This window comes from Bufo bufo, chromosome 11 (genome assembly GCF_905171765.1).
Source record: "Bufo bufo chromosome 11, aBufBuf1.1, whole genome shotgun sequence".
Taxonomy (NCBI): domain Eukaryota; kingdom Metazoa; phylum Chordata; class Amphibia; order Anura; family Bufonidae; genus Bufo; species Bufo bufo.
Window position 1 is genome coordinate 31,085,071 of NC_053399.1, and position 20,948 is coordinate 31,106,018.

The following is a 20,948-nucleotide window of genomic DNA, read 5'->3' on the forward strand; positions in this document are numbered from 1 at the left end:
ACATTAAAAAAAACCCTGAACTTGTGGCAGCACCCTTAGTGAAGTCATTACATTGTGAAAGCAAATCATCAGCAAAGAGATCATCTACAAGCTTCATAGACATTCAATTATAACCATCATGCTCGGGGAGATTGGTGGTGCCCCTATATGTGCTACATCAGCTCCACTTAGAAACACTAACGGACAACCAGTAAACCCTAGCCGTGCTGATTAATTGGTGCAATATATTCATTGTATAAACCTGAGGCTTCATGCAAAAACACAAAGCTCCTAAGAGCCATAGCCATCCAAACGCTGCCTCCATATGACACTGTACTGCGGAGGCATTCTCCTCTAGGGGCTATGCTTCTAGAGGAAAATCCCTTCATAATGCAGCAGATCCCAATTAAAAAGCCTCTGTATAAAACTGAAGGCTGCTATATTATGACCCTTTATCCGGACCAGATTCTCAGTTCTGTGATGTATTATGCACACTGACCATGTTCTTTAGAGGACCTCCTCTCTAAAAGAGGTTTCACTCTACATATAGTACGTTGCACTATAAAGATGAACAAGGGTGGAAGGACCCACTGGATTCATTGTAGTTGCTATAACCTCGTATAGTACTGGTCTGGTATAATTATCTATACTGGGATATTGCCTATTAGGCCTTATGCACACGGCCGCATTGCAGCCCGCAAATGGCGGGTCGGCAATCCACGGCCTCCGGCCGTGTGTACCACGCATCACGGATGCGGACCCTTTCACTTGAATGGATCTGCAATTCCGGAGATGCGGAACGGAACACCGTAAGCACTATGGAGTGCTTCCGTGGTTTTTCTTTCCGTTGTTCCGCACCGCAAATAAATATGACATCATATTTTTTTGCAGTGCGGACAGACCACGGACCCATTCAAGTTGAATGGGTCCGGCCCGCATGCACAACGGCCGCGTGCATGCGGCCTTAACAGAACAGGTTCAGAAGTAGCAAGTGTTTCTTCAGGTAATTAAAAGAGTCTGTCAGCAGTTTTGCCCTTGCTAAACTGCTGACAGCACTAGGTAGATGCTGGGGAAAGCAGTACAAACATACGGTACCTTTTATTGAGCTTTTGTCATCCTGAGTAGCGAGAATATGAAGTTTTATTCTGCCAGATTATGCTCTCTCAAGAGCCCAGGACGTGGGGCTCCATTGAGAAGTGCTCTGTGCATTGTGACAGCTGTAGCATCCAACCAGGAGACGACTATAGCTGTGCCTCTAGCAGAAGGGTGAGCAGAGAGCACTTTACTGTAAAGCTCCGACGCAGAATAAAACTCTCCTGATGAGAAAAGCTCCACAAACGGTATGTTTGCACTGCTCTCCCCAGCCACCACCTCTTGTAGCCACCAGCTTAGTCCGGTCAAAACTGCCGACAGCCTCCCTCAAAACCCCAATGTCTGATATCCCTAATACATTAAATTATACGGTAAGGGTACGTCCACACAGAACGTAAACTGCGGCAGAAAACTCTGCAACAAACTGGCAGCAAAGTCAACGTGCTACATGAGGATTTGTCACACACTGTGCTGCCGATTTGCAGAGGATTTCACTTATACATTGCAAAGGATGAAATCCAAAGCATGCATTGACAAGCCGGCCAATTTATGATGCACATAGGAGGGTGTGGATGAGTTTTGCTTTGTGGTTACTAAAAAGTGCTGCGGATTTTCCAACCACAATTCTGCAGCGAAAATCTACAGCGCACACACACACACACCTTGTGTGGACGTATCCATACTCTCATTTTATTAAGCAAGCTCCAACTTGAACTTAGAAATGCTCAGTGACAGTGAAATTAAAAAGCGAGTCTACCTGTGGTCTTTGGTATGCAGAGAAGGTCCGTTCAATGTCTTCTAGATCTAATATTTTGAACACCTTGGCGTCATCAATATCAACCCAGAGAGTTCCTTCCAGTTTGTTCTGGAAAAAAAAGAAAAGAAAAGGAAACATTTTTTGGGTTAAATATAGGTATGCCAAGAGGGATTGTCTCTAAAACCAGCATGTAAAGGGGTTTTACACCATACACATTTAGAGCATATCTACAGGATATCCCATAAACATCTGACCCACCTCTGGAGACCTCTCACCTATGACAACTGAATCTCCTGACAATTCATGGGCTTATGTCTACAGGTGATTTTAGGGAAATACAATGATCCAGGGTGTCTTAGCATAAAGAAGTGCTTGGTATTTGCCTAAATCGAGGACATATGAGCTCTCCAAACAAGAAATGTTTTGCCAATGGCACACATACCTCTGGAAGTTTATTCCAGTTAAAGGATTTAAGTGGGTTCGTTGGCTGAGGAATATTTTTCTTTTTCAGGTTTGAACCTAGCAGTCCAGGAGCTGCAGACATAAGTCCTAAACGTGGTGGTCCGGGTGGTGCAGGTGGAGCTCCAGGGGGAGGAGGAGGTGGTGGAGGAGCCATTCCCCCTAGCGGAGGTGGCGGCGGTGGAGGAGGAGGCATCATACCTCCAGGAGGCAAAGGTACTGGACCGCCTGGGGCTCCTGGTGGAAGAGGAGGTCCTCCCGGAATGGAAGCACAGATTGTTCGCTATGAAAGAAGAAAAAACAAGTGATGAGTTTAATCTTCACTGAAGATCCTTTCCATCTTTCAGTAAGAGTCTCACCAGCAAGGTCTCCGCACAAGGTCAGTGTGCCATCTTATTCTAAAAAATTGCATCTGTCAAATAGACAGAGCATTGATACTAGGAGACGTCCTGAACGGGTGCAACTTAGACTCTGAGAGGAACACAAGAACACTTAGACAGGTCCGATGCATTTCTTGGCCCAAAATCCTGAATGCACTTAGACTTATTGGCCAGAGAAGATCGCAGAGTAGTGGGCATTCATTATGGATGCTGTGCAAATGGACCCTTGGGTCCATTCCTTAGAACCGGTTACAAGGACGTGAGGTGTGTGGCCAAACAGAGTACATTAGGCTGCAAGTCCCATAAATCTCTGGGACATGCAGACACGGTTGTAAACAGGTTCAGCACATTCAGTTAAAGGGATGGTCCCATGACAAAAAAGTATCCATTAGAGAACAGGTGTCTGATCGGCGGGGACCTGACTGCTGGGGCCCCCGCTGATTAACCATTTGAATGGAGTGGCGGGCATGCATGTGTGTCCGCCACTACATTCAACTCTATGGGGCTGCCGGAGATAGCCGAGTACAAGTGCTGGGCCATCTTCAGTAGTCCCATAGAGTTGAATAGAGCAGTGGACACGCATGTGTGTTTACCATTTCACTCAAATGCGTCCCTGTTCCAGTGATCGGTCGGACCCCTGCTGACCAGACACTTATGGGACAACTCTTTTAATGCCACTGTACAAAATAGGAGTAAAGGTGGGTTTACATGTCCTGGTGTTACAGCCGATTGTTGGGAAGGAAGCGTTCCTTCCCGACAGTCTGCTGCTAGTTCAGTGAAGGAGACCGCTGCATTTACATGCAGAGATCTACTCCACAGGACGAGGGATCGTCATTGGGTGATCGGCGGCAAATTCAGATGGGCAGACTGTTGAGAACGAGCGTTCGCAGGAATGGTTGTTCCCGATATTCTGCCCAAAAATCGGGCCATGTAAATCCACCTTAACCCTTCAGTTTCAGCCCAATTTCACACATTGTACAGATGTAATAGTTATTCTTACGCTGTTCAGCTCCTGGATTTGTGCTGTAAGCTCAACCACCTGCTGTTTCACTTGCTTGCACTCACTGGACTCCTTTTCCAGCTTCTCCTTCATCTTGTTGAGGGTCTCCATCATCTCTTCTTTCTCCTGAGCCTTCGCATCACATTCTCTCTCTTTCTTCTCCAGTTTCTGCTGTAGCTCATGGTGCTCTGAAATGGGAGAAAGTAGAACAGGTCACGGATTCTGTGCTTTCTCGTACTACGATGTGCTTTGCATCCAAGAATATACTTTAATGGAAATCAATTGGATGAATTTAAGGCTGGTTAGATGGTGAGCTATAATTGGTCTGGCTACTGTGCAGCAATACAGACTGTTAAATGCAGTCACATTATGGCAGAAGAATGCACTTAAATGCTATTATGATAGACTTGGTTGCACTGGCCATATCATTTGATATTTATGCAATATTATAAGTATGTTCCAGTCAGAAGGATTTAATCACCTATCACCAGGAAAGGTGATAAATAGTAGATCGGTGAGGGGTCCGACCGCTAGGACACCCACCAATCACCAGAATGGAGAACCCTGCCCCCCCCCCCCCCCCCCGACCATGGCTAGGAGGGAGGGCTTTGAATATGCACAGTCACTCTATACAAGGTCTATGACAGAAGCAGCTGAGCACTATGCCACTCCATTCAAACACCTACCAGCTGGTGGATGTGGAACAAAGGATCTGGGTCTGCTGTTCTGGCGACATGTACAGGTAAAATGGAAAAAAAAAAAAAAAATTTCCCTCTCTTTCTGCCTCCTGTCAGCTTCCCCAATCCAGGCTGGCTAAGATCACGTCCAGCTGAAGGGAAGTAAAGCTACTTTAACCTTTCATATCTCAGGCTGGGTAGCATGTACAAATGTGCTCCTGATTTTGTTTAAAAGCTTGTCAGCTTTCAAACAAGACCAGTGCTAGGTGAGATAGATGGGCGATACGGCTTTTAAAAATCAGGTTAGAAGTGAAAGCTGCAGGTTTATACAGCTTTCACTGGGACCCATTTTAAGGGCTGTATCTTGCAAGGTATCAGAGCTAGTGCCACGATCTTGGTCTTGTTTATAAGCTTAGACCAAAACTGTGACTGTAGCCCAATTGCAGCCTAAGTAATATAGCCCTCAGTAGTGGCCCTCGTTCTGCAGCCACACAGCCCCCAAACAGTGTGCATTAAAAACAGTATTGTACTTTCATGCCTGCACAAGCACTGTTCATGATGATCAGCGAGGGACTCCCATTAAATAAATGTGGCAAAGAAAACCCCAGATACCAAACTGACAGTAAACACACCTCTGTCTACTCTGATCTACTGTTTGTTGCAGACATGACAGATGTGAAATACCCACACCCGTAGGAACGTAACGTCTATTTGTCAGAGGCAACGTCACATTTACCTTTTCTCATCTTCTCGGCCTGTTCCTTCCACTGCTTCACTTCATTCTCATTAACCAGCCTGTGTGGACATCGAGACATCATAACCAAGAAGATCATAGTCAATCAAATTTTGCTATAAGTCAGTGTAAGGCTGAACAGACAAGGTCTGATGTAAAAGAGGAGGTAAGACATCTGCACATCCTTTTATCATCTATAGACCATGCTCGGATGAGAACCTTATGACGTCTATAGGAAAATGAAGGACCTCAATATTTGCAAAGAAGTTTTTGAGTTCTTTAGGGCAGAATTGCCAAATGTAAGTTTACCTTCATGGCAGAATCGCCCTCAGATAAAAAAAATTCACAAGGTTAAGGCCTCTTAAAAAAAAAAAAAAACTCCAAATGATGTAACATCTCTACCTAAGCTTCTTCATAAAGTAGTAAGGTAAGAAAATGGCCAAATGATTAGCCAAAAAATAATCCTAAACTTGACATCATGCCCAGGAATTACATTCAGAGAGACAGTTTAAGGCTCCATTCAGACATCCGCAAATGGGTCCGCACCCGTTCCACAATATCAGGATGCGGAGAGCACACTATGTTCTCTCCGCATCCGTATTTCCGGAGCGCGGCCCCGAACATCCGGGACGCGGCTCCGCAAAAAAATAAAACATGTCCTACTCTTGTCCGCAATTGCGGACAAGAATAAGCAGTTCTATGGGGGGGTGCAGGCCAGGTGTATTGCGGATCTGCAATACACCACGGACGTGTTACTGGACCCTAAAACAAAGGTGGCCAATTGCATATTTCAGTGGGACTGGCCGATCATCTAAAGCAGTGTTTCCCAACCAGTGTGCCTCCAGCTGTTGCAAAAGGCTGGGAGTTGTAGACAGCCAAAGGCTGTCCGGGCATGCTGGGAGTTGTAGTTTTGCAACAGCTGGAGGCACACTGGTTGGGAAACACTGATCTAAAGTGTCCAAAATATACAGCTAGTATTCATTTGGCATATTTGGAAGAAAAAGGATCAGGCATGTAACATTCAACATGCCTGATTCTATGTTCCCAAGGGAGAGAAGTAGTTGTTTATTCCCTTTTTCCTCCATCTAAATCACAGGCATGCTTAGCCAAATCGGGAGGAACAGCTATCAGCCAAACAAGTTCTGCCAACAGATACTGAAAGTATATGGCCTCCCCAACTGATACAGTTGCATACATTTCGTTTTAGCTCCAAAAATGCATATATCGCATATGGCTAATAATAGTCTTTGGACGTGTAAATCATGTAAGTTTGGAGAATTTCCAGGGATATTTGCTGACCCCAATTGGTTGTGAACCTAGCCTAAAAAACCATAGGAATGACCAAACTGTGGATGTTACAGTACACCGTGGGCTATTGCTTGCCCTTGCTGATGAAATATGTGCTTTCCTTGTACAATACTATTATTATTGTGTTTACTTACATTCTAACTACATTTCTGACATTGAAATTTTCCAGAGGAGAGATGTCAGGATCTTGCCCTTTGTCGTTCTGGATCACGATTTGCTGAACTATCCGATCCAGCAGGAGCCAGTAATGTACAGTATTGCCACTTCGTTTATCTGGATAAAGGGACAAAGACGTTCAAATAAATGTTCTATTCTCAGGAGGACAAGGGCATAACCTTCAGCGAGCGAAGTAACAACAGATAACGTATCGTGTTCTCAGAAGAACGAGAAAACAATGGACATCGAGTGTCACCAGAAAAGCCCTATAAATAATCATCACGCAGCAAATATGTAACAGCTACAACAGAGTCGTCCAAGGGCTCGTGCCAAGTTGGGTATTTGCTAAACTCAATTTTTAAAAAAACTTGCTGACTTTATTAGGAATGTATAATCAGTAAATGACAATGTTTTTATTATAAATATTTCTTAAAAAAACAAACAAAATAAAAAAGCTTGTGTTTTCACTTTGATTATCCTTTAAAAAAAAAAATCCTGAAATATTCTAGTTTTCACACTAGCCCCTCTCGCTCACACAATAGCCGTGTCTGCTCTAACTCACTTTGCTGTGTAGAATGGGACAGAGTCAGCAGAGTCATATCTATCATTAGAGGGTAGCTATGGAACGTGTATAGGCACTTTAAGGCAGAACTGCACAGGGATGCACACAGATAAGGCTCAATATGCACCTTCCCTGTCACTCTTTACTCCATATATTCGACAGGACTTTGTTTTCAGTCCTGCATAACGGAAACCAGACGGGTCCGTTATGCTTGGCCATAGACTTCTATTAGGGCAGATCAAAACCGAATGCCTCTTAAAGGCTTCTGTTTTGCATTCCGACTTACGACCTAGAACGAAATACATTAATGCAAGAGTGAACCCTTATTCATTAAAAAAAAAACCTCCATGCAGCACCCACAGAACTGAGTGTTGCTGCGGCGCCTGGCCCATACTGTCTTCCCTATCTGTCCCAAGTCTGTGCAATGTACGGTTTCCCTGATGCGGCCTTGTCTCATTTACGTGGATAAATAATTTTAATGATAGTAATGTTAACAATAAAACGAGGCTAAAAGATTATAACAATTTCATAGGGAAGAACTGGCGCCAGCACCACGTGATGGATCTACAACCAGTAAGCAGAACATTCACGGCTCGCGCACTTACAAGGCATTTGGAGGCAATGGTGAAGTATAGACGTAAAGTGCGGATAGGATTCGGAGTGCGTTAACCTCTTCCTTATCAGCTCAAACATCTGAGTTGCGCTTTTAGTATCTATGTGAACCTGTACAAATAGGAAACATACAGATTGTAAGCCAGAGGCTGCGATACTTCCCACGTTGCGATGTGAGATGGTCAGGACACTCACCAGGTCAAATCTTTTGGCAAATTCAAGTTCATCTTCATTTCTCAGCATCTCAAAAAAGTCTAAATGCCTACAAGAAAAAAATAATATTGATATATATATATATATATATATATATATACACACACACACACACACACACACACACACACACGTATTATATATTCTATGTATATTCAAAATATATTTTTGATCTATTATTCACCAAAGGCTTGTGACAGTTCTACACAATTTCCATTGAAGCAGATGGAGTTAAGTGGTTGTAGACCTTATACGATCAAACAAAAGCTGCTGTCAAATCAAAATCCTATTTTGTGATGGCTTCTTTCCCCAAGGGTAAAGCCACAGACCGTAGTAAATGTGTAGTAGTGTGTGATTTACATGTGGTTTGTAATGCACACAATCTTAAATACAATAGGAACTTTATATTTAAAGAGGTTTTCTGAGACTTTACTGCTGATGACCTATCCTCTGGATAGGTCATCAGTATCTGATCAAAGGGGGTCCAACATTGGAAACCCCCACGATCAGCCATTTGAGAAGGCACCGGCGCTCGCAGTGGCCTTCTTGCAGCTTTTAATAGGCCATGTGATGTCACAATCATTGGTCACATGGCTTAGGAGCAGCTCAGCCCCATTGAGGTTAATGGGGATGAGCTGCGATACCAAGCACAGCCGCTACACAATGGACGGCGCTGTGCTTGGGGAGCTGAGAGAAGGCTGCAGCGCTACTACAAGTGCCGGTGCCAGGCGTCCCGGGTGTCAGACCCCCACCGATCAGACACTAATGAACTATCCTGATGTTAGGTCATCAGTAGTAAAGTCCCAGAAAACACTTTTAAAGCACTGACTGTCACTGCAAAACAAAAAGGCAAAAAAGTATAAAAAAAAAGGTACGTTTCAAACCCAAACAATATCTAGGTGTTTACCTAGTAAATAACTTACCTATCAAGTGTAGAATTGTCATGTTCCCGGAGCTTATCAATTACTGGCTGAATTCCTAACATTAGAAATTCGTATCGGAGATGAAGTCGGAAATCTAAACTTTCCTTAAAAGAGAAAAATACCTAATTTTAGTTACCAATCAGTTTTAGAATGGACAATGTTTACAGCTGGAGTAATCTTCTTACCACCCCAGCTCCTTGGCTAAGCACTGCATTAATAAAGGACATGATTGCCGTCTTCAGGCTGACTTCATCACGATACCTTCCTGTACTTCGATCCAGGTCGTTAATTAAAGTCTAAAAAAAAAAAAAAAAGGAAAGGGAAAGTGTTTGATTCACTTGTGGAAGAAGACGAGGCAATATCTTGGTAAGAATTTTATTTTTATTTTTTCACATTACAATCACAATACCCCCAGTTATAAATGGTGATGACCGTCGCTACGGTACTTCCCGATGCAGTCTATTACTGGCCTCAGCCGAGGCCTCTGATTGGCTGCAACAGTTATGTTTATATATGTGATGTCATCACTGCTAAGGGTGGGTTCGCACTAGCGTTCTGCCATTCTGTTATAGGTTCCGTCCTAATACAAGTCTATGTGCAAGCATAACGGATCCGTCTGGTTTCCGTTATGCAGGACGGGAAAAAATTCCTGTCGACAGCACTTTGTTTTCGTCCTGCATAACGGAAACCAGACGGATCCGTTATGCTTGCACATAGACTCGTATTAGGACGGAGCAAAACGGAATGCCTCTTAAAGGAATGGCAGAACGCTAGTGCGAACACACCGTTACTTGAAAAACAAGTAAGCAACGACTGGGAGGGAATCAATGAAGTTAGAGCGCCAGGATATCGCATAGGTGTTTTGTGTTCTTTTAATTTATCCAATTCCATAAATGTAGCCATATGTGTTAAAAACCTAGACTACCCTTTTAACATTAAAACTAGCTTTGATTAAAAAAAAGCTCATCATTGTGTCTACAGCTTTTATGCAGACCTTCCTGTCGCCATGGTTACAGACTACGAACAAATGCGGTGTAGTCTGATCCTCTGCTGTGTTCCTCAGAACTCTAATCGGGGACAACATGTCAGAAAATATATATGTATAAGCTCACAATGCAAGTATTGGCTTTAAAAAAAAATTCCAAGACTTCCTATGGAAGTTTGAAAGAACAGGCAGGTAGATTAAGGGTTGGGGGTTATTTGGAATGAACACAATTTAAGTAAAAGGTTCTTTATGCTGCCGTAAGATCAGCTGATTTTTGGAAGGGTCACGAAAAGCAACCTCAAAATAAACAAGTTGTCAACCATTGGCTTTGATCTCACCAAACCCATGGATGTTTTGCTGAATGTGCATTTTTTTTTTTTTTTACTATAGGAGGAAAACACAAGACACAACTTATCCATAGGAGCAAATTTGGATCTAACAGGCTAAAATATAAGGAGATCACAGTATTTTCACAGCGGTCTATGGCCAGCTTACGGGCTCATTCACACGAACATAAGGGCTCCATGCCCGTATTACGGACTGCAAACAGTGGGTACGCAATATATGAGCACTGGCTGTGTGCACTTCGTGGGTCAGCGATACGCAAGATACGGTGAAAGATAGGACATGTCCTATCTTTTGCGGAGTGGTGGCACGGATGGGAAGCCCTTGGAAACACTCCGAAGCGCTTCCGTGGGCTTTCGGGCACATACTTATGCACAGCAAAAGATAGGACATGTCCTATCTTTTTCCGTATTTTGCAGATTGCGGACCCATTCAAATCAATACGGGATTCACACGCCCAATGCCTGTGTATTGTGGGGCACTATTTGTGGTGTGCAACACGGGCACGGCGACCATGCGGTTGTTTGAATGGGCCCTAACTGTGGATTATGTCTCCATGATTATTAGATACCTAGATATTACTGTAGGGGCATTTTCATGGATACTGCTCCACTGAAATTATTATTTCCACTGTAAGAAAGCAAAAGTCATCATGTACTGATAGTAGTGTTACCTGGAAGCGCGTCCTCTCACTGGCGTATCTCTGGTAGTGCAGCATTGCTTCCAGGACTTTCTTGTGTCCCCCAGGGACCAAGCAGACCGCTCCCATTATTTCTAGCACAGCTACTTTAGTCTTGATGTTCTCCGTGGCCAGACTCTGAGCGATCACATTAATGCTCTCCGAATGGGCCAAGACGTGAGCCCGCCCCTGAGAGTTGTTCATTAGCGCCTTGATGCAGCCAATGAGCGAGGTATGTATTTGGGACTCTGCAATTTCATAGTCCATTGTTTTGAGGAAGTTCAAGATGCATGTTAAACCATCCATCTCTATGAATCTGGTCACAAACCTGCAGATAAATACATAAAAATGAAAAAATGAATAAATAGGAATCCAAGAGACTTGTCCCATCCTGTAAACTACACAATTGATGAAGCTGTGTAATGTCAGATGCAGTCCCTCAGGGGCGGGGCATCACACAGGGATTCTGTTCCTTGAGTCATGATCCATCCCCTTAGGTCCTTGCACAAGGCCTAGAGTGTCCTGTAAGCTTTGAAACTTGCAGTATAAAAAGGAAAATAATTGTTAAAAATTAACCCATTTAAGATAAAAGGCGGAATCATTCATTATCCAGAAATACGCCTATATTAGGAGTATTTCTGGCGGACAATGCGGTGCAAAGGTTAGTTGCGCCGCAATCTGCGACTTTTCGCAGTGGGCGTGGCATGGGCGGGGAAGGCCTGACTTCATTTTCTACGCCTATTTTAAGCGAAGAAGATGGTCTAAATGTAAGACAGCTAGCGTACATTTAGACTGGCGCAGGATGTGCAGAAGTTATGTAGAGGCCTGCACCTCTCCATAACTTCGGCAGACCCACTGCCTAATATAGGGGTTTTTAAGAACAGCGTCTAAAACGCCGGTCTTAATAAATGACCCCAAAAGGTTTTTAAAGGGTCTGTGCAGGATAAAAAAAAAAAAAAAACATGGCTACTGTCTTCCAAAAACAGCTCCACATCTGTTCCATGGGTCATGTCTGGTATTGCAGCTTATAGCTGTGACCGTGCCAAGAAAGGACATTTCCTTTCTTGCTGCAGTGTCTTGGCGGATACCACTGAAACCGGTGACCTCTTGCGGTTTAGCGCCATTCAATGGGGCTAAACGATGAGCAGATCCACTGCATACAAAAATGAAAAACCATGGCGGTTTCTGCCACGAACACATGGCACATTTTGCATCCATCTGTTAGGATTCAGCCGCATTAATATACATCGTGTCCCTCTAAGGCCCATATGTAGTTCTGATCCACCAATATCATATCACAATCCTGTTTTAACTCTAGAAACAGATCTAGTTGTTGGTATTCAGACCTATAATTAAAAAAAATTATAATAATAAATGAATGCAAAAAAAGTACAATAAAATAAAATATATATATATATAAAAGATCCGAGTTGCACTGACCTCATAGGTTTTGTCCTCAGCGCAGTCTTCAAGCTCTCTACAGATTTGTTCCTCTCTTCTTCATCTTCCTTATCCATTGCCAATAATGTTCTCCTCTGCGACATGGGAAAAGGGGAAGTTAATTGCTCGTTCATTAAGAGTTTAATGGGATCATTAACTACTTATTGCATCATGGGAAAAAGGACCAACATAAAGCGACGCATCAAAATGGACGAAACGTATAGGATTTACTGGTAATCATCAGAACCCAAAAACAGGGCATTGACGGAGGCTGATTTGGGGACAGAAGGATGGCACTCTGTGCCCGGTTATACCATCTGCTGTAAACAGGAAAGCAGGCAATGATTGATGCCATCCGGATTAACATGAATTTTTAGTCACAGAGGGAAAGTATCGTTAACCCTCGGTGGTGGAAGCAGGACGGGAAGCACATAGGATTCCGCGTGAAAATAGATTACAGCTACAAAGGAGAGATTCATAAAAACTGTGTAAGGCTTCTTGCCCACGAACGTAAGGGATCCGTGAGGTCCGCAATGCACGGGCACCGACCGTGGGCAGCTGCATGCGGATCGCGGACCCATTCACTTGACTGGGGTCTGCGATCCGTCCGTTCCGCAAAAAGATATTTCAATGGAAGCATAGAACACCACAGAAGCACTCCGTTGCGTGCTTCCGTTCCGCACCACATCTCCAGATTTGCGGACCCATACAAGTGAACGGGTCCGCATCCGTGATGCGGAATGCACACGGCCGGTGCCCCGTGTATTGCGCAAACGCCGTATGCGGCCCACAATACGGCCACAGGAGCACTACGGCCGTGTGCATGAGGCCTAAAAGAGAAACTTCTGCCCGTCGCAACCAATCACAGTGCAGTTCTTATTAGTCCAGAGCAGAATCCAAAATGAAAGCTGTGCCATGACTGGCTGAGATGGACAACAAAGTCTTTCTTCTAGACCGTTTCATAAATCTCACCCATAGTGTTTTGTGGCTAGAGATAAGCGAAGTGAGCTTGAGATATTGCACCCAAAGTCGCTTCGTTCAAAACGTCGGATTACTACTGTACGGAGATTTGTCTTCTATATAATGTATGGGCTCCGATGAGCCTTAGTAAGTTATTCGCAAAGTCGCTGCGTGTGACTTTGTTGAATAACTTCGGTACTTGATTTTTAAAGTGGAAAACTGATTTAAAACTTTGAGCTGAACCCGAAGTGTTTTCCACTTTCAAAATCAATTACCGAAGTCTTGCGCAACTTCCCGAATAATTGACTTCGGCTCATCGGAGCCCATACATTCTAATACTGTTGGAGACAAATCTCCGTACAGTATTAATCCAAAGTTTTGAACGAAACGACTTCGGATGAAGCATCCACAGCTGGCTTCGCTCATCACTAGTTGTGGTAGGTGGGGAAAAACAAATCTACCCACTTATTCCCAAGAGCAGGGCTGTGTGGGGTCAGGGTATCCTCAGGATAGTCAATCAGTATCAGATCGGGGGGTGCACTGTTACTCCGCCTCCTAAGCCAAGCCCACTTGACTTGGCCATGCCTGCTACCAGTTTGGCCCCGCCTACAACATAGGCACACTTCTACATTTTGACAGGAGTCAGACCCCCACCAATCTGATGCTGATGGCCAATCCTGAGGACAGGTCATCAGTATCATGACTGCACAACCACTTTAAAGGGAATGGGTCAAAAAAATGTTAAGAATATGTATTGTATATATAATTTCCTGAACATGATTATGGGGCGGCCATCTTGCCTGAGCTGTTCTTAACAGCATTAAGAAAATTGCTTTACGGCAGCCCCATGGTCCATAGACACAATGGACAGAAGGGGACCTTACTGACATCTATGGGAGAGTCTTCTGGGCATGCTCGGTGACCTGTGCAGAGGTCATTGTACAAGGAAGGAGTAGATAAGCTTTGACCATTGTGAACGGCAGATCTTGTGTTATCTACACACAGAGTTGCTATCTGTCATTCTAAACCTGTCTGTAATGATCAGGAGATAACTGAAGCAAAGTGATGTGTACAGACCAAGAAGTGGCGCCCATTATTAGACTTAGCGGCCTCTGCAAAAAAATGCAGGATTTTATGTTTTTCTGTTCAAATATAGATATTGATATTGGGAAATTTAAAAAGATCAAAAATTCTTTAAAAACTTTATTTAAATATAATATTCTATTGACACATTCCCTTTTATTTGTATTTGCAGAGACAATCCTGGATAATTCAGGCTATCCTGGGCTGAACATGGGCAGGGTTTATGTATGCCCTGCCAAGGAGAGGCCGATTCTGGTTGGAATGGGGTTATGCTTGGGGCGGGGCTTAAATGTCCTAAATTTATTCTTTAATTAATGTAGGTACAAAGGTGTGGTTTACTTTAACTATGTAAAGTGATTGTCTTCTTGAATTAAAAATTACCGGTAAAACATACTCGCCAACTTTCCCCAGAGTGCACGGGAGGCTCTCAGAGTTAGCAAGTTTCCTGGGTGTCATGGAAGCCTCCTGGAAGTCAGCCTCTAGCTGTGTATGGTGCTGGGTCTGTGTCACACAGTGAGGGGGCTGAATAATAAGGGTAGGTGGTTGGAAAAGGGAGCGGGGCTTTTTTTTTTTTTAAAGGGACATGTCTATCCTTCCAAAAATTTCTGCTACGCGAGCCACAAACCATTATCCCCTGGAAGCTGATGAGACAAAGCTGAAAAGTATGCGTTAAATGAATGGCTGACTATGTAAGGACTAGTGGGGGGCTCGTCTCTAGGATGTCCATATACCCCAGCAGTACACAGGGAAATGGATTATCTTCATGAGACAAGGGCCCAGATTTACCAATGTGTTGGCAGTTTGGTACATCTAGGGTTTCTACACTTTATTCCAACAGGCTCGACAAAGGGACGGGGCACAGCAGAAAGTGGGAAGAGGTTTGCGGGAAAGGAGGTGGGGTATAAGATGTGCCATTTTGCGCCAACATTCTATCCCAGCACCAGATTTATCACCCAGTCTGAGACGCTGGGGGTTATTTACGAACATATTGTGTCCTCGGCACTTGGAAGTGGTAATGAAGTGTGGGGGGGGGGGGGGGGGGGGGGGGGGCAATTTACAAACATTTACACCTGGAAACAGGCATCAATGTTGGCGATAAACTACTTTACTCAGGGAGTGGAGTCGTTTTTCAATCCAGGCGCAAGGGCTGCGGTAGATATGTCTAATTAAGGTCTCATGCACATGACCGTTGTGTGTTTTTCGGTCTGCAAATCGCGCATCCGCAAAACACGGATGGCGTCCGTGTGCGTTCCACAATTTGCGGAATGGCACGGACAGCCTTTAATATAACTGCCTATTGTCCGCAAAGCGCGGTCAAGAATAGGACAGGTTATATTTTTTTATTTTTTTTTGCGGACCACGGAACAGAGCAACGGATGCGGACAGCACACAGAATGCGGTCTGCATCTTTTGCGGCCATGTTGAAGTGAATGGGTCCGCATCAGAGCCGCCAAAACTGCGGCTTGGATGCGGACCAAAACAACGGCCGTGTGCATGAGGCCTAATGATGAGAAATTCAGCAAATCCTCCGGCAGCTCAGGAGGGAAACAAATACTGGCGTAAAAAACAAAATCTGTCTTTGTAAATGGCTCCCACTGTGATAACTCTGGTGCAGCTCTAGACAGCCTCTCTCTTTACGATTAGTAAATCAGGGCCAATGCCTTCAAGAAATATAAAAATCGCAAATGCTCCTTAAAAGGGGCTGTCCCATGAAAAATATTCTACATTTTTCAAACCAGCGCTTGGATCTGAATACTTTTGTAATTGCGTGTAATTAACAATTTCTCTGTCCACCTCACTGAGATGGACGCACATGCTCAGTTCCATCCTCCAACTGCCTCCAGTTGCAGCAGAAAGGACACTCCCCCTGAGAAAAGACACGCCCCCTAAGCTACAAGCTTGATACAAGTCTAGCAAAGCAATGAATGGGGATATCTCTGAATCCATGTGAGGTACAGGGCTGGTTCCAAGTTTGTTGGAAAGAGACTGTCCTGTACTAGAGGTCGGGTTTTCATTTTTACATTAATAATGGAATAACCGCTTTAAAAGGTTGCCCATACACTAAGCGGCATTGAAACAAATAGCATGTACAGGGGCCGGCTGACTACTACTGGGGCAGCCACGTGCGGATCCTGCTGCCGAGGCGGCATTGTGTACGGGCAGCAGATTTGTCCCTATGACACTGGCTGACCTGTTACATGTGCACTTGGCAGCTGATGGCATCTGTGTTGCTCCTATGTTCATATGTGCCTGCATTGCTGAGAAAAATGATGATGATATATACAAATGAGCCTCTAGGAGCAACGGGGGCGTTGCCGTTACACCTGGAGACGCAGCTAAACTAATAGCTTATTAGCAATTATTTAATATCAGGAGGATTATATAGGCCTTCAATGTCTGATTGGTGGGCGTGAAGGTGCTTCCCAATCAACAGAAACACATAATATAAAAGCCCACGCTCGTAGAAAGTAAAGCTTAGAAATCCCTTTCATCAACTCGCAATTTACAGACACTTAATCCCGCAGAACCAGCAAGAGCTGAAATCCTCCATGTCTGCAATGGTAAAACAAACAGAGCAACAGGTCATCTGAGTTTGCAAAAATGATAGCAAACATCCAGCCCTCAACAACAGAAGTGGATAAAAAAAAACAAAAAAAAAAAAAACAGCAGGGGGGGGGAATTCTATTGTATTGTGTGACTTGCCCCATGGTAATACGTGTGGACAGCTGTCAGCAGCAGTACAAAGCAATCCTGTGCCCTGCAGGGACGGCCGATCAGTGATGTCATTTATTCCATCGCTCCCCGGCACAGAGGAGGGAGGCTTAATCTCTCTAATACGCAGCTGCTGCATGGGAAACCTATAGATCATCCGGCGGCCATTCAGCCATTAGCCGCGGAGTCGTCGATATCTTCCATGCCCCTGGCGCTGCGCTGTTAGGAATGGAAAATCTTCTTTACACATGAACGGCGTTCTTCCTACATTTTATTCAACTAAACATTTCGTAAGGTCGTAAAATAAAAGTAAAGTCAAAACAACCTTTGTATTTTATATCCGCTTGCTATGGACGGCTACATACCGACTTCTGCAAGGTGATGGCACTCTACCTGCACAATACACCTTTCAAGAGATTGACAAAGAACCTGTTGTCACCTCTCCTCCTGTTATAACAATTCTGGAGCATTTTTTTTTCATATAACTATGTTGTGCGGTTCCTCTATTATTCCTACTAGAAGTGTATTAAGAAACGGACAGTAGTCTGCAATCAAGGTCCAACAGTGCCGATATGCACCCCCCAACTAGTAGCACACTTTTGGACCTTTTTGCAGGTTGCCGGCCATTCATTTATAACGTCAAGAAGGAATAATGGAGTAATGGCACAACTGAGTTATTTGAAAAGGTGCTCTGGAAGTGTTAGGACATGGGGAATGCAAGTAGTTACTAAAACAGACATGAGAGCTCCTCTTTAAAAGGGTTTACCCATCTTGGACATTGGGGGCGTCCCACACCTATACTAAGAATAGAGGTCGCAAAGTGCCAGAGGGCGCACTGCACATGCGCAGCCGCCCTCCATTCATTCCTATGGAACTGCCGAAAATCGCCAATTGCTGACTTGGCCATTTCCGTAAGCCTTACAGATTTTCCTGTTTGTCTGCTTTTTCATTAGGGCAGAGCTGTGATCGGCGACTACAGTCCATCTACAGTGCCTACAGGGGGTCTGAGGTAGTCAGGGACACGTCTCATTGGCTGAGGCTGCCTCACTAGGAGTGATGATTTCTAGTCCAGTAAGGGTAGGTTTAGGGTCCATTCACACGTCCGCAAAATGGGTCCGCATCCGTTCCGCAATTTTGTGGAACGGGTGCGGGCCCATTCATTTTCAACGGGGCTGGAAAAGATGCGGAAAGCACACAGTGTGTTGTCCGCATCCGCACTTCCGTTCTGCGGCCCCGCAAAAAAAAGGAATGTCCTATTCTTGTCCGCAGACACGAACAAGAAAAGGCATTTCTATTATAGTGCCGGCCATGTGCGGTCTGCAAAATGTGGAACGCACATGGCCGGTGTCTGTGTTTTGCGGATCCACAATTTGCTGACCGCAAAACACTTGCAGACGTGTGAATGGACCCTTACTCACAGGTTTTTTTGGAAGTGGTTTTTGAGGCTGCCGGTTTTCCAGCCCAAACCAGAAGTGGATCCAAAAGGAATCGGAAATATAAAAGAAGGACGACTTCTTCCTGCTGGATCCACTTCTGGCTTTAGCTGAAAAACCTGAAGGGAAATGTGCTTTAAAACCGGCTCCAAAAAAAACTGGGTGTGTATTTTTGAGAGTAAACATCACGTCTCAATATGGTGACCCACATGCGCCAGAAGCATAGACTATCATTAGCCAAATGTATGCCACTGGCATACGTGTGGTCCGGTATAGGGGGGTGATACTGAGGATAGGCCATCAATATTCAAGTTCTGGAAAACCCCTTTAAGAACTCTGATCAAATCATAGTAAATAATGCAATGTATAGCATTATTAATCAATACTTGCATATACACACACGTCTTAACCCTTGCAGGGTTCTGCTGCTGCACCCTTGAGCGTTCGCCCCAGCGCATTCCTTTTACACTATATTAAGTGGTGTCGAAAACTTCTTATCTTTTTCCAACCTGCAGGAACCACACTTGAGTTGTCAATGCCGGACGCTAAAAATCATGTTATGTGTACACTGAAGGACACGAAGCGTTTCTATAATATGGAGACACTCTGACTGCCCTCCGGCGATTCGGTGACCTAGAAAACGGAATGAAGCCGGCCACACACCGTTATACAATTTGGTGTGTATTCTATTGATTACACTATTTAGACTTGCTTGATAGGCAAATTACCATTTTCCATAAGTCTTATCTGTTAAATGCAACCAGCTATGCAGGAAGAGATTCCCGCCTCTGCCGCCTCGCCATGACCCATCTGAAGTCACGGGCACGCTATCATTCCAGTGTATGCAGGTAATAGGTTGTGCTTGATGCATCGACGGCGAGCCCTAGCTTAGGGCTCGTTTACACAAACGTATTTTTTTCACAGTTTCCATTCCGTTTTTTGTTTTTTTCCAGCTCCGTATGCGGAACTATTCACGTCAATGGGGCTTCAATTTTTTTTTTTTATAAATAAATAATAATTATAAATGACTCCATGTGCATTCCATGTCCAGATGTCAATTCCGCACAAAAAAATAAATAAATAAATAAATAGAACATGTCCTATTATTGTCCTTTTGCAGACAAGGACAGGCACTGCTAAGATGGATCTGCAAAGAAAAAACGCATGCAACACGGACATGTTTGCGTACAGCAAAATACATAGTCGTGTGCATGAGCCCTTAATCAGTTAAATATTAGCACGTTATTAGACGACTAAGCGCAGGACCGTATTTTGCAGCCATGTCCGATCCGCATTTTTTGCTGATCTCGTATGGACCCTTTCATGTCTATGGGTCCACCAAAAAAAATTGACAGCACATGGATGTGGTCGCTCTATAAATTCTAGAACATGTCCTATGCTTGTCCATTTTGCAGACAAGAACAGCTATTTCTACTGATGGGAGTGAGAAAACAGTGGAATGCACATGGCCGATATCAGTGTTTTACAGATCCATGGTTTGCGGACCGCAAAACGTATATGGTGAAGGAGTTTAAGCATGCATGGGCTAGGCATAAGGCCATCCTTCATATAAGATAGGGCCAGGGGCTATCCATAGTACTCAGTATATTGGGCAGACTAGATGGGCCAAATGGTTCTTATCTGCCGACACATTCTATGTTTCTAGGTCGTGTGCATGAGGCCTAAGGAGTACATTTTTGCCAATAGCGATGGTGTGGGAACCTCAGATTCAACAAGAAAATGCTAGGCCTGATTATTCAAGAGGTTGAACAGGTTAGACATCTCCATTTTATATGCTTAGGGTATACGTAATGTACTGTGCAGAAGGCAGGTGTGGAAAAAATGCTGCTGCAAAGTAAGAATTCTTTCAAAAATAGTTAACGACCCCAAACACACGACCAATGTCATTCAAAACTATCTTCAACATAAAGAAGAGCAGAGTGTCCTGGAAGTGATGATATGGCCTGCACAGAGCCCTGATCTCATCATCATCATCCAGTATGTCCGGGATTACACGAAGAGACCAAAGGATGTGAGCAAGCCTACATCTACAGAAGATCTGTGGTTGGTTCTCCAAGAACAGCCTCTCTGCCAAGTGCCAAAAACTGTATAGAAGTGTATCTTTCCTAGAAGAACTGATGCTGTTTTGAAGGTTAAGGGTGGTCACATCAAATATTTATTGGATTTAGATTTATCTTTTTTCATTCATTTTCCTAAATGATAAAAATAAATAAAAACTTCTATTTTTGAAAGCATGCTTACTTTGCAGCATTTTTTCCTGGATAAAACTTTTGCACAGTACTGTAGCTGGCAAGTCCTCAGTCTTGCAAGGAAATCAACATACAACCATTAAAGGGGCTGACTCAGAGACCACTTCTATATGTCTAATTAAGGCACATTGATGTCACACAGGGGAGACCCTGCTCAGGAGTCCTGTCTATTTGCCAGAGCAGATAGCTA

The 20,948-nt window shown here is 44.0% G+C and overlaps 1 protein-coding gene across 3 annotated transcripts in view; it reads right to left on the reverse strand.

Moving 5' to 3' along the window:
- Window positions 1-20,948, reverse strand: part of DAAM1 (dishevelled associated activator of morphogenesis 1) — a 161,614-nt gene that overhangs the window by 37,071 nt on the left and 103,595 nt on the right. For all 3 annotated transcript variants that reach the window (XM_040411301.1, XM_040411303.1, XM_040411302.1), the window contains 11 exons: window positions 12,301-12,395; window positions 10,855-11,188; window positions 9,037-9,147; window positions 8,852-8,955; window positions 7,911-7,977; window positions 7,709-7,826; window positions 6,520-6,658; window positions 5,081-5,139; window positions 3,668-3,855; window positions 2,271-2,570; window positions 1,829-1,936 (listed from right to left, as the gene is read on the reverse strand). In XM_040411301.1, the coding sequence (XP_040267235.1) occupies window positions 1,829-1,936; window positions 2,271-2,570; window positions 3,668-3,855; window positions 5,081-5,139; window positions 6,520-6,658; window positions 7,709-7,826; window positions 7,911-7,977; window positions 8,852-8,955; window positions 9,037-9,147; window positions 10,855-11,188; window positions 12,301-12,395 (1,623 nt within the window). The remainder of the gene's footprint in view (window positions 1-1,828; window positions 1,937-2,270; window positions 2,571-3,667; window positions 3,856-5,080; window positions 5,140-6,519; window positions 6,659-7,708; window positions 7,827-7,910; window positions 7,978-8,851; window positions 8,956-9,036; window positions 9,148-10,854; window positions 11,189-12,300; window positions 12,396-20,948) is intronic.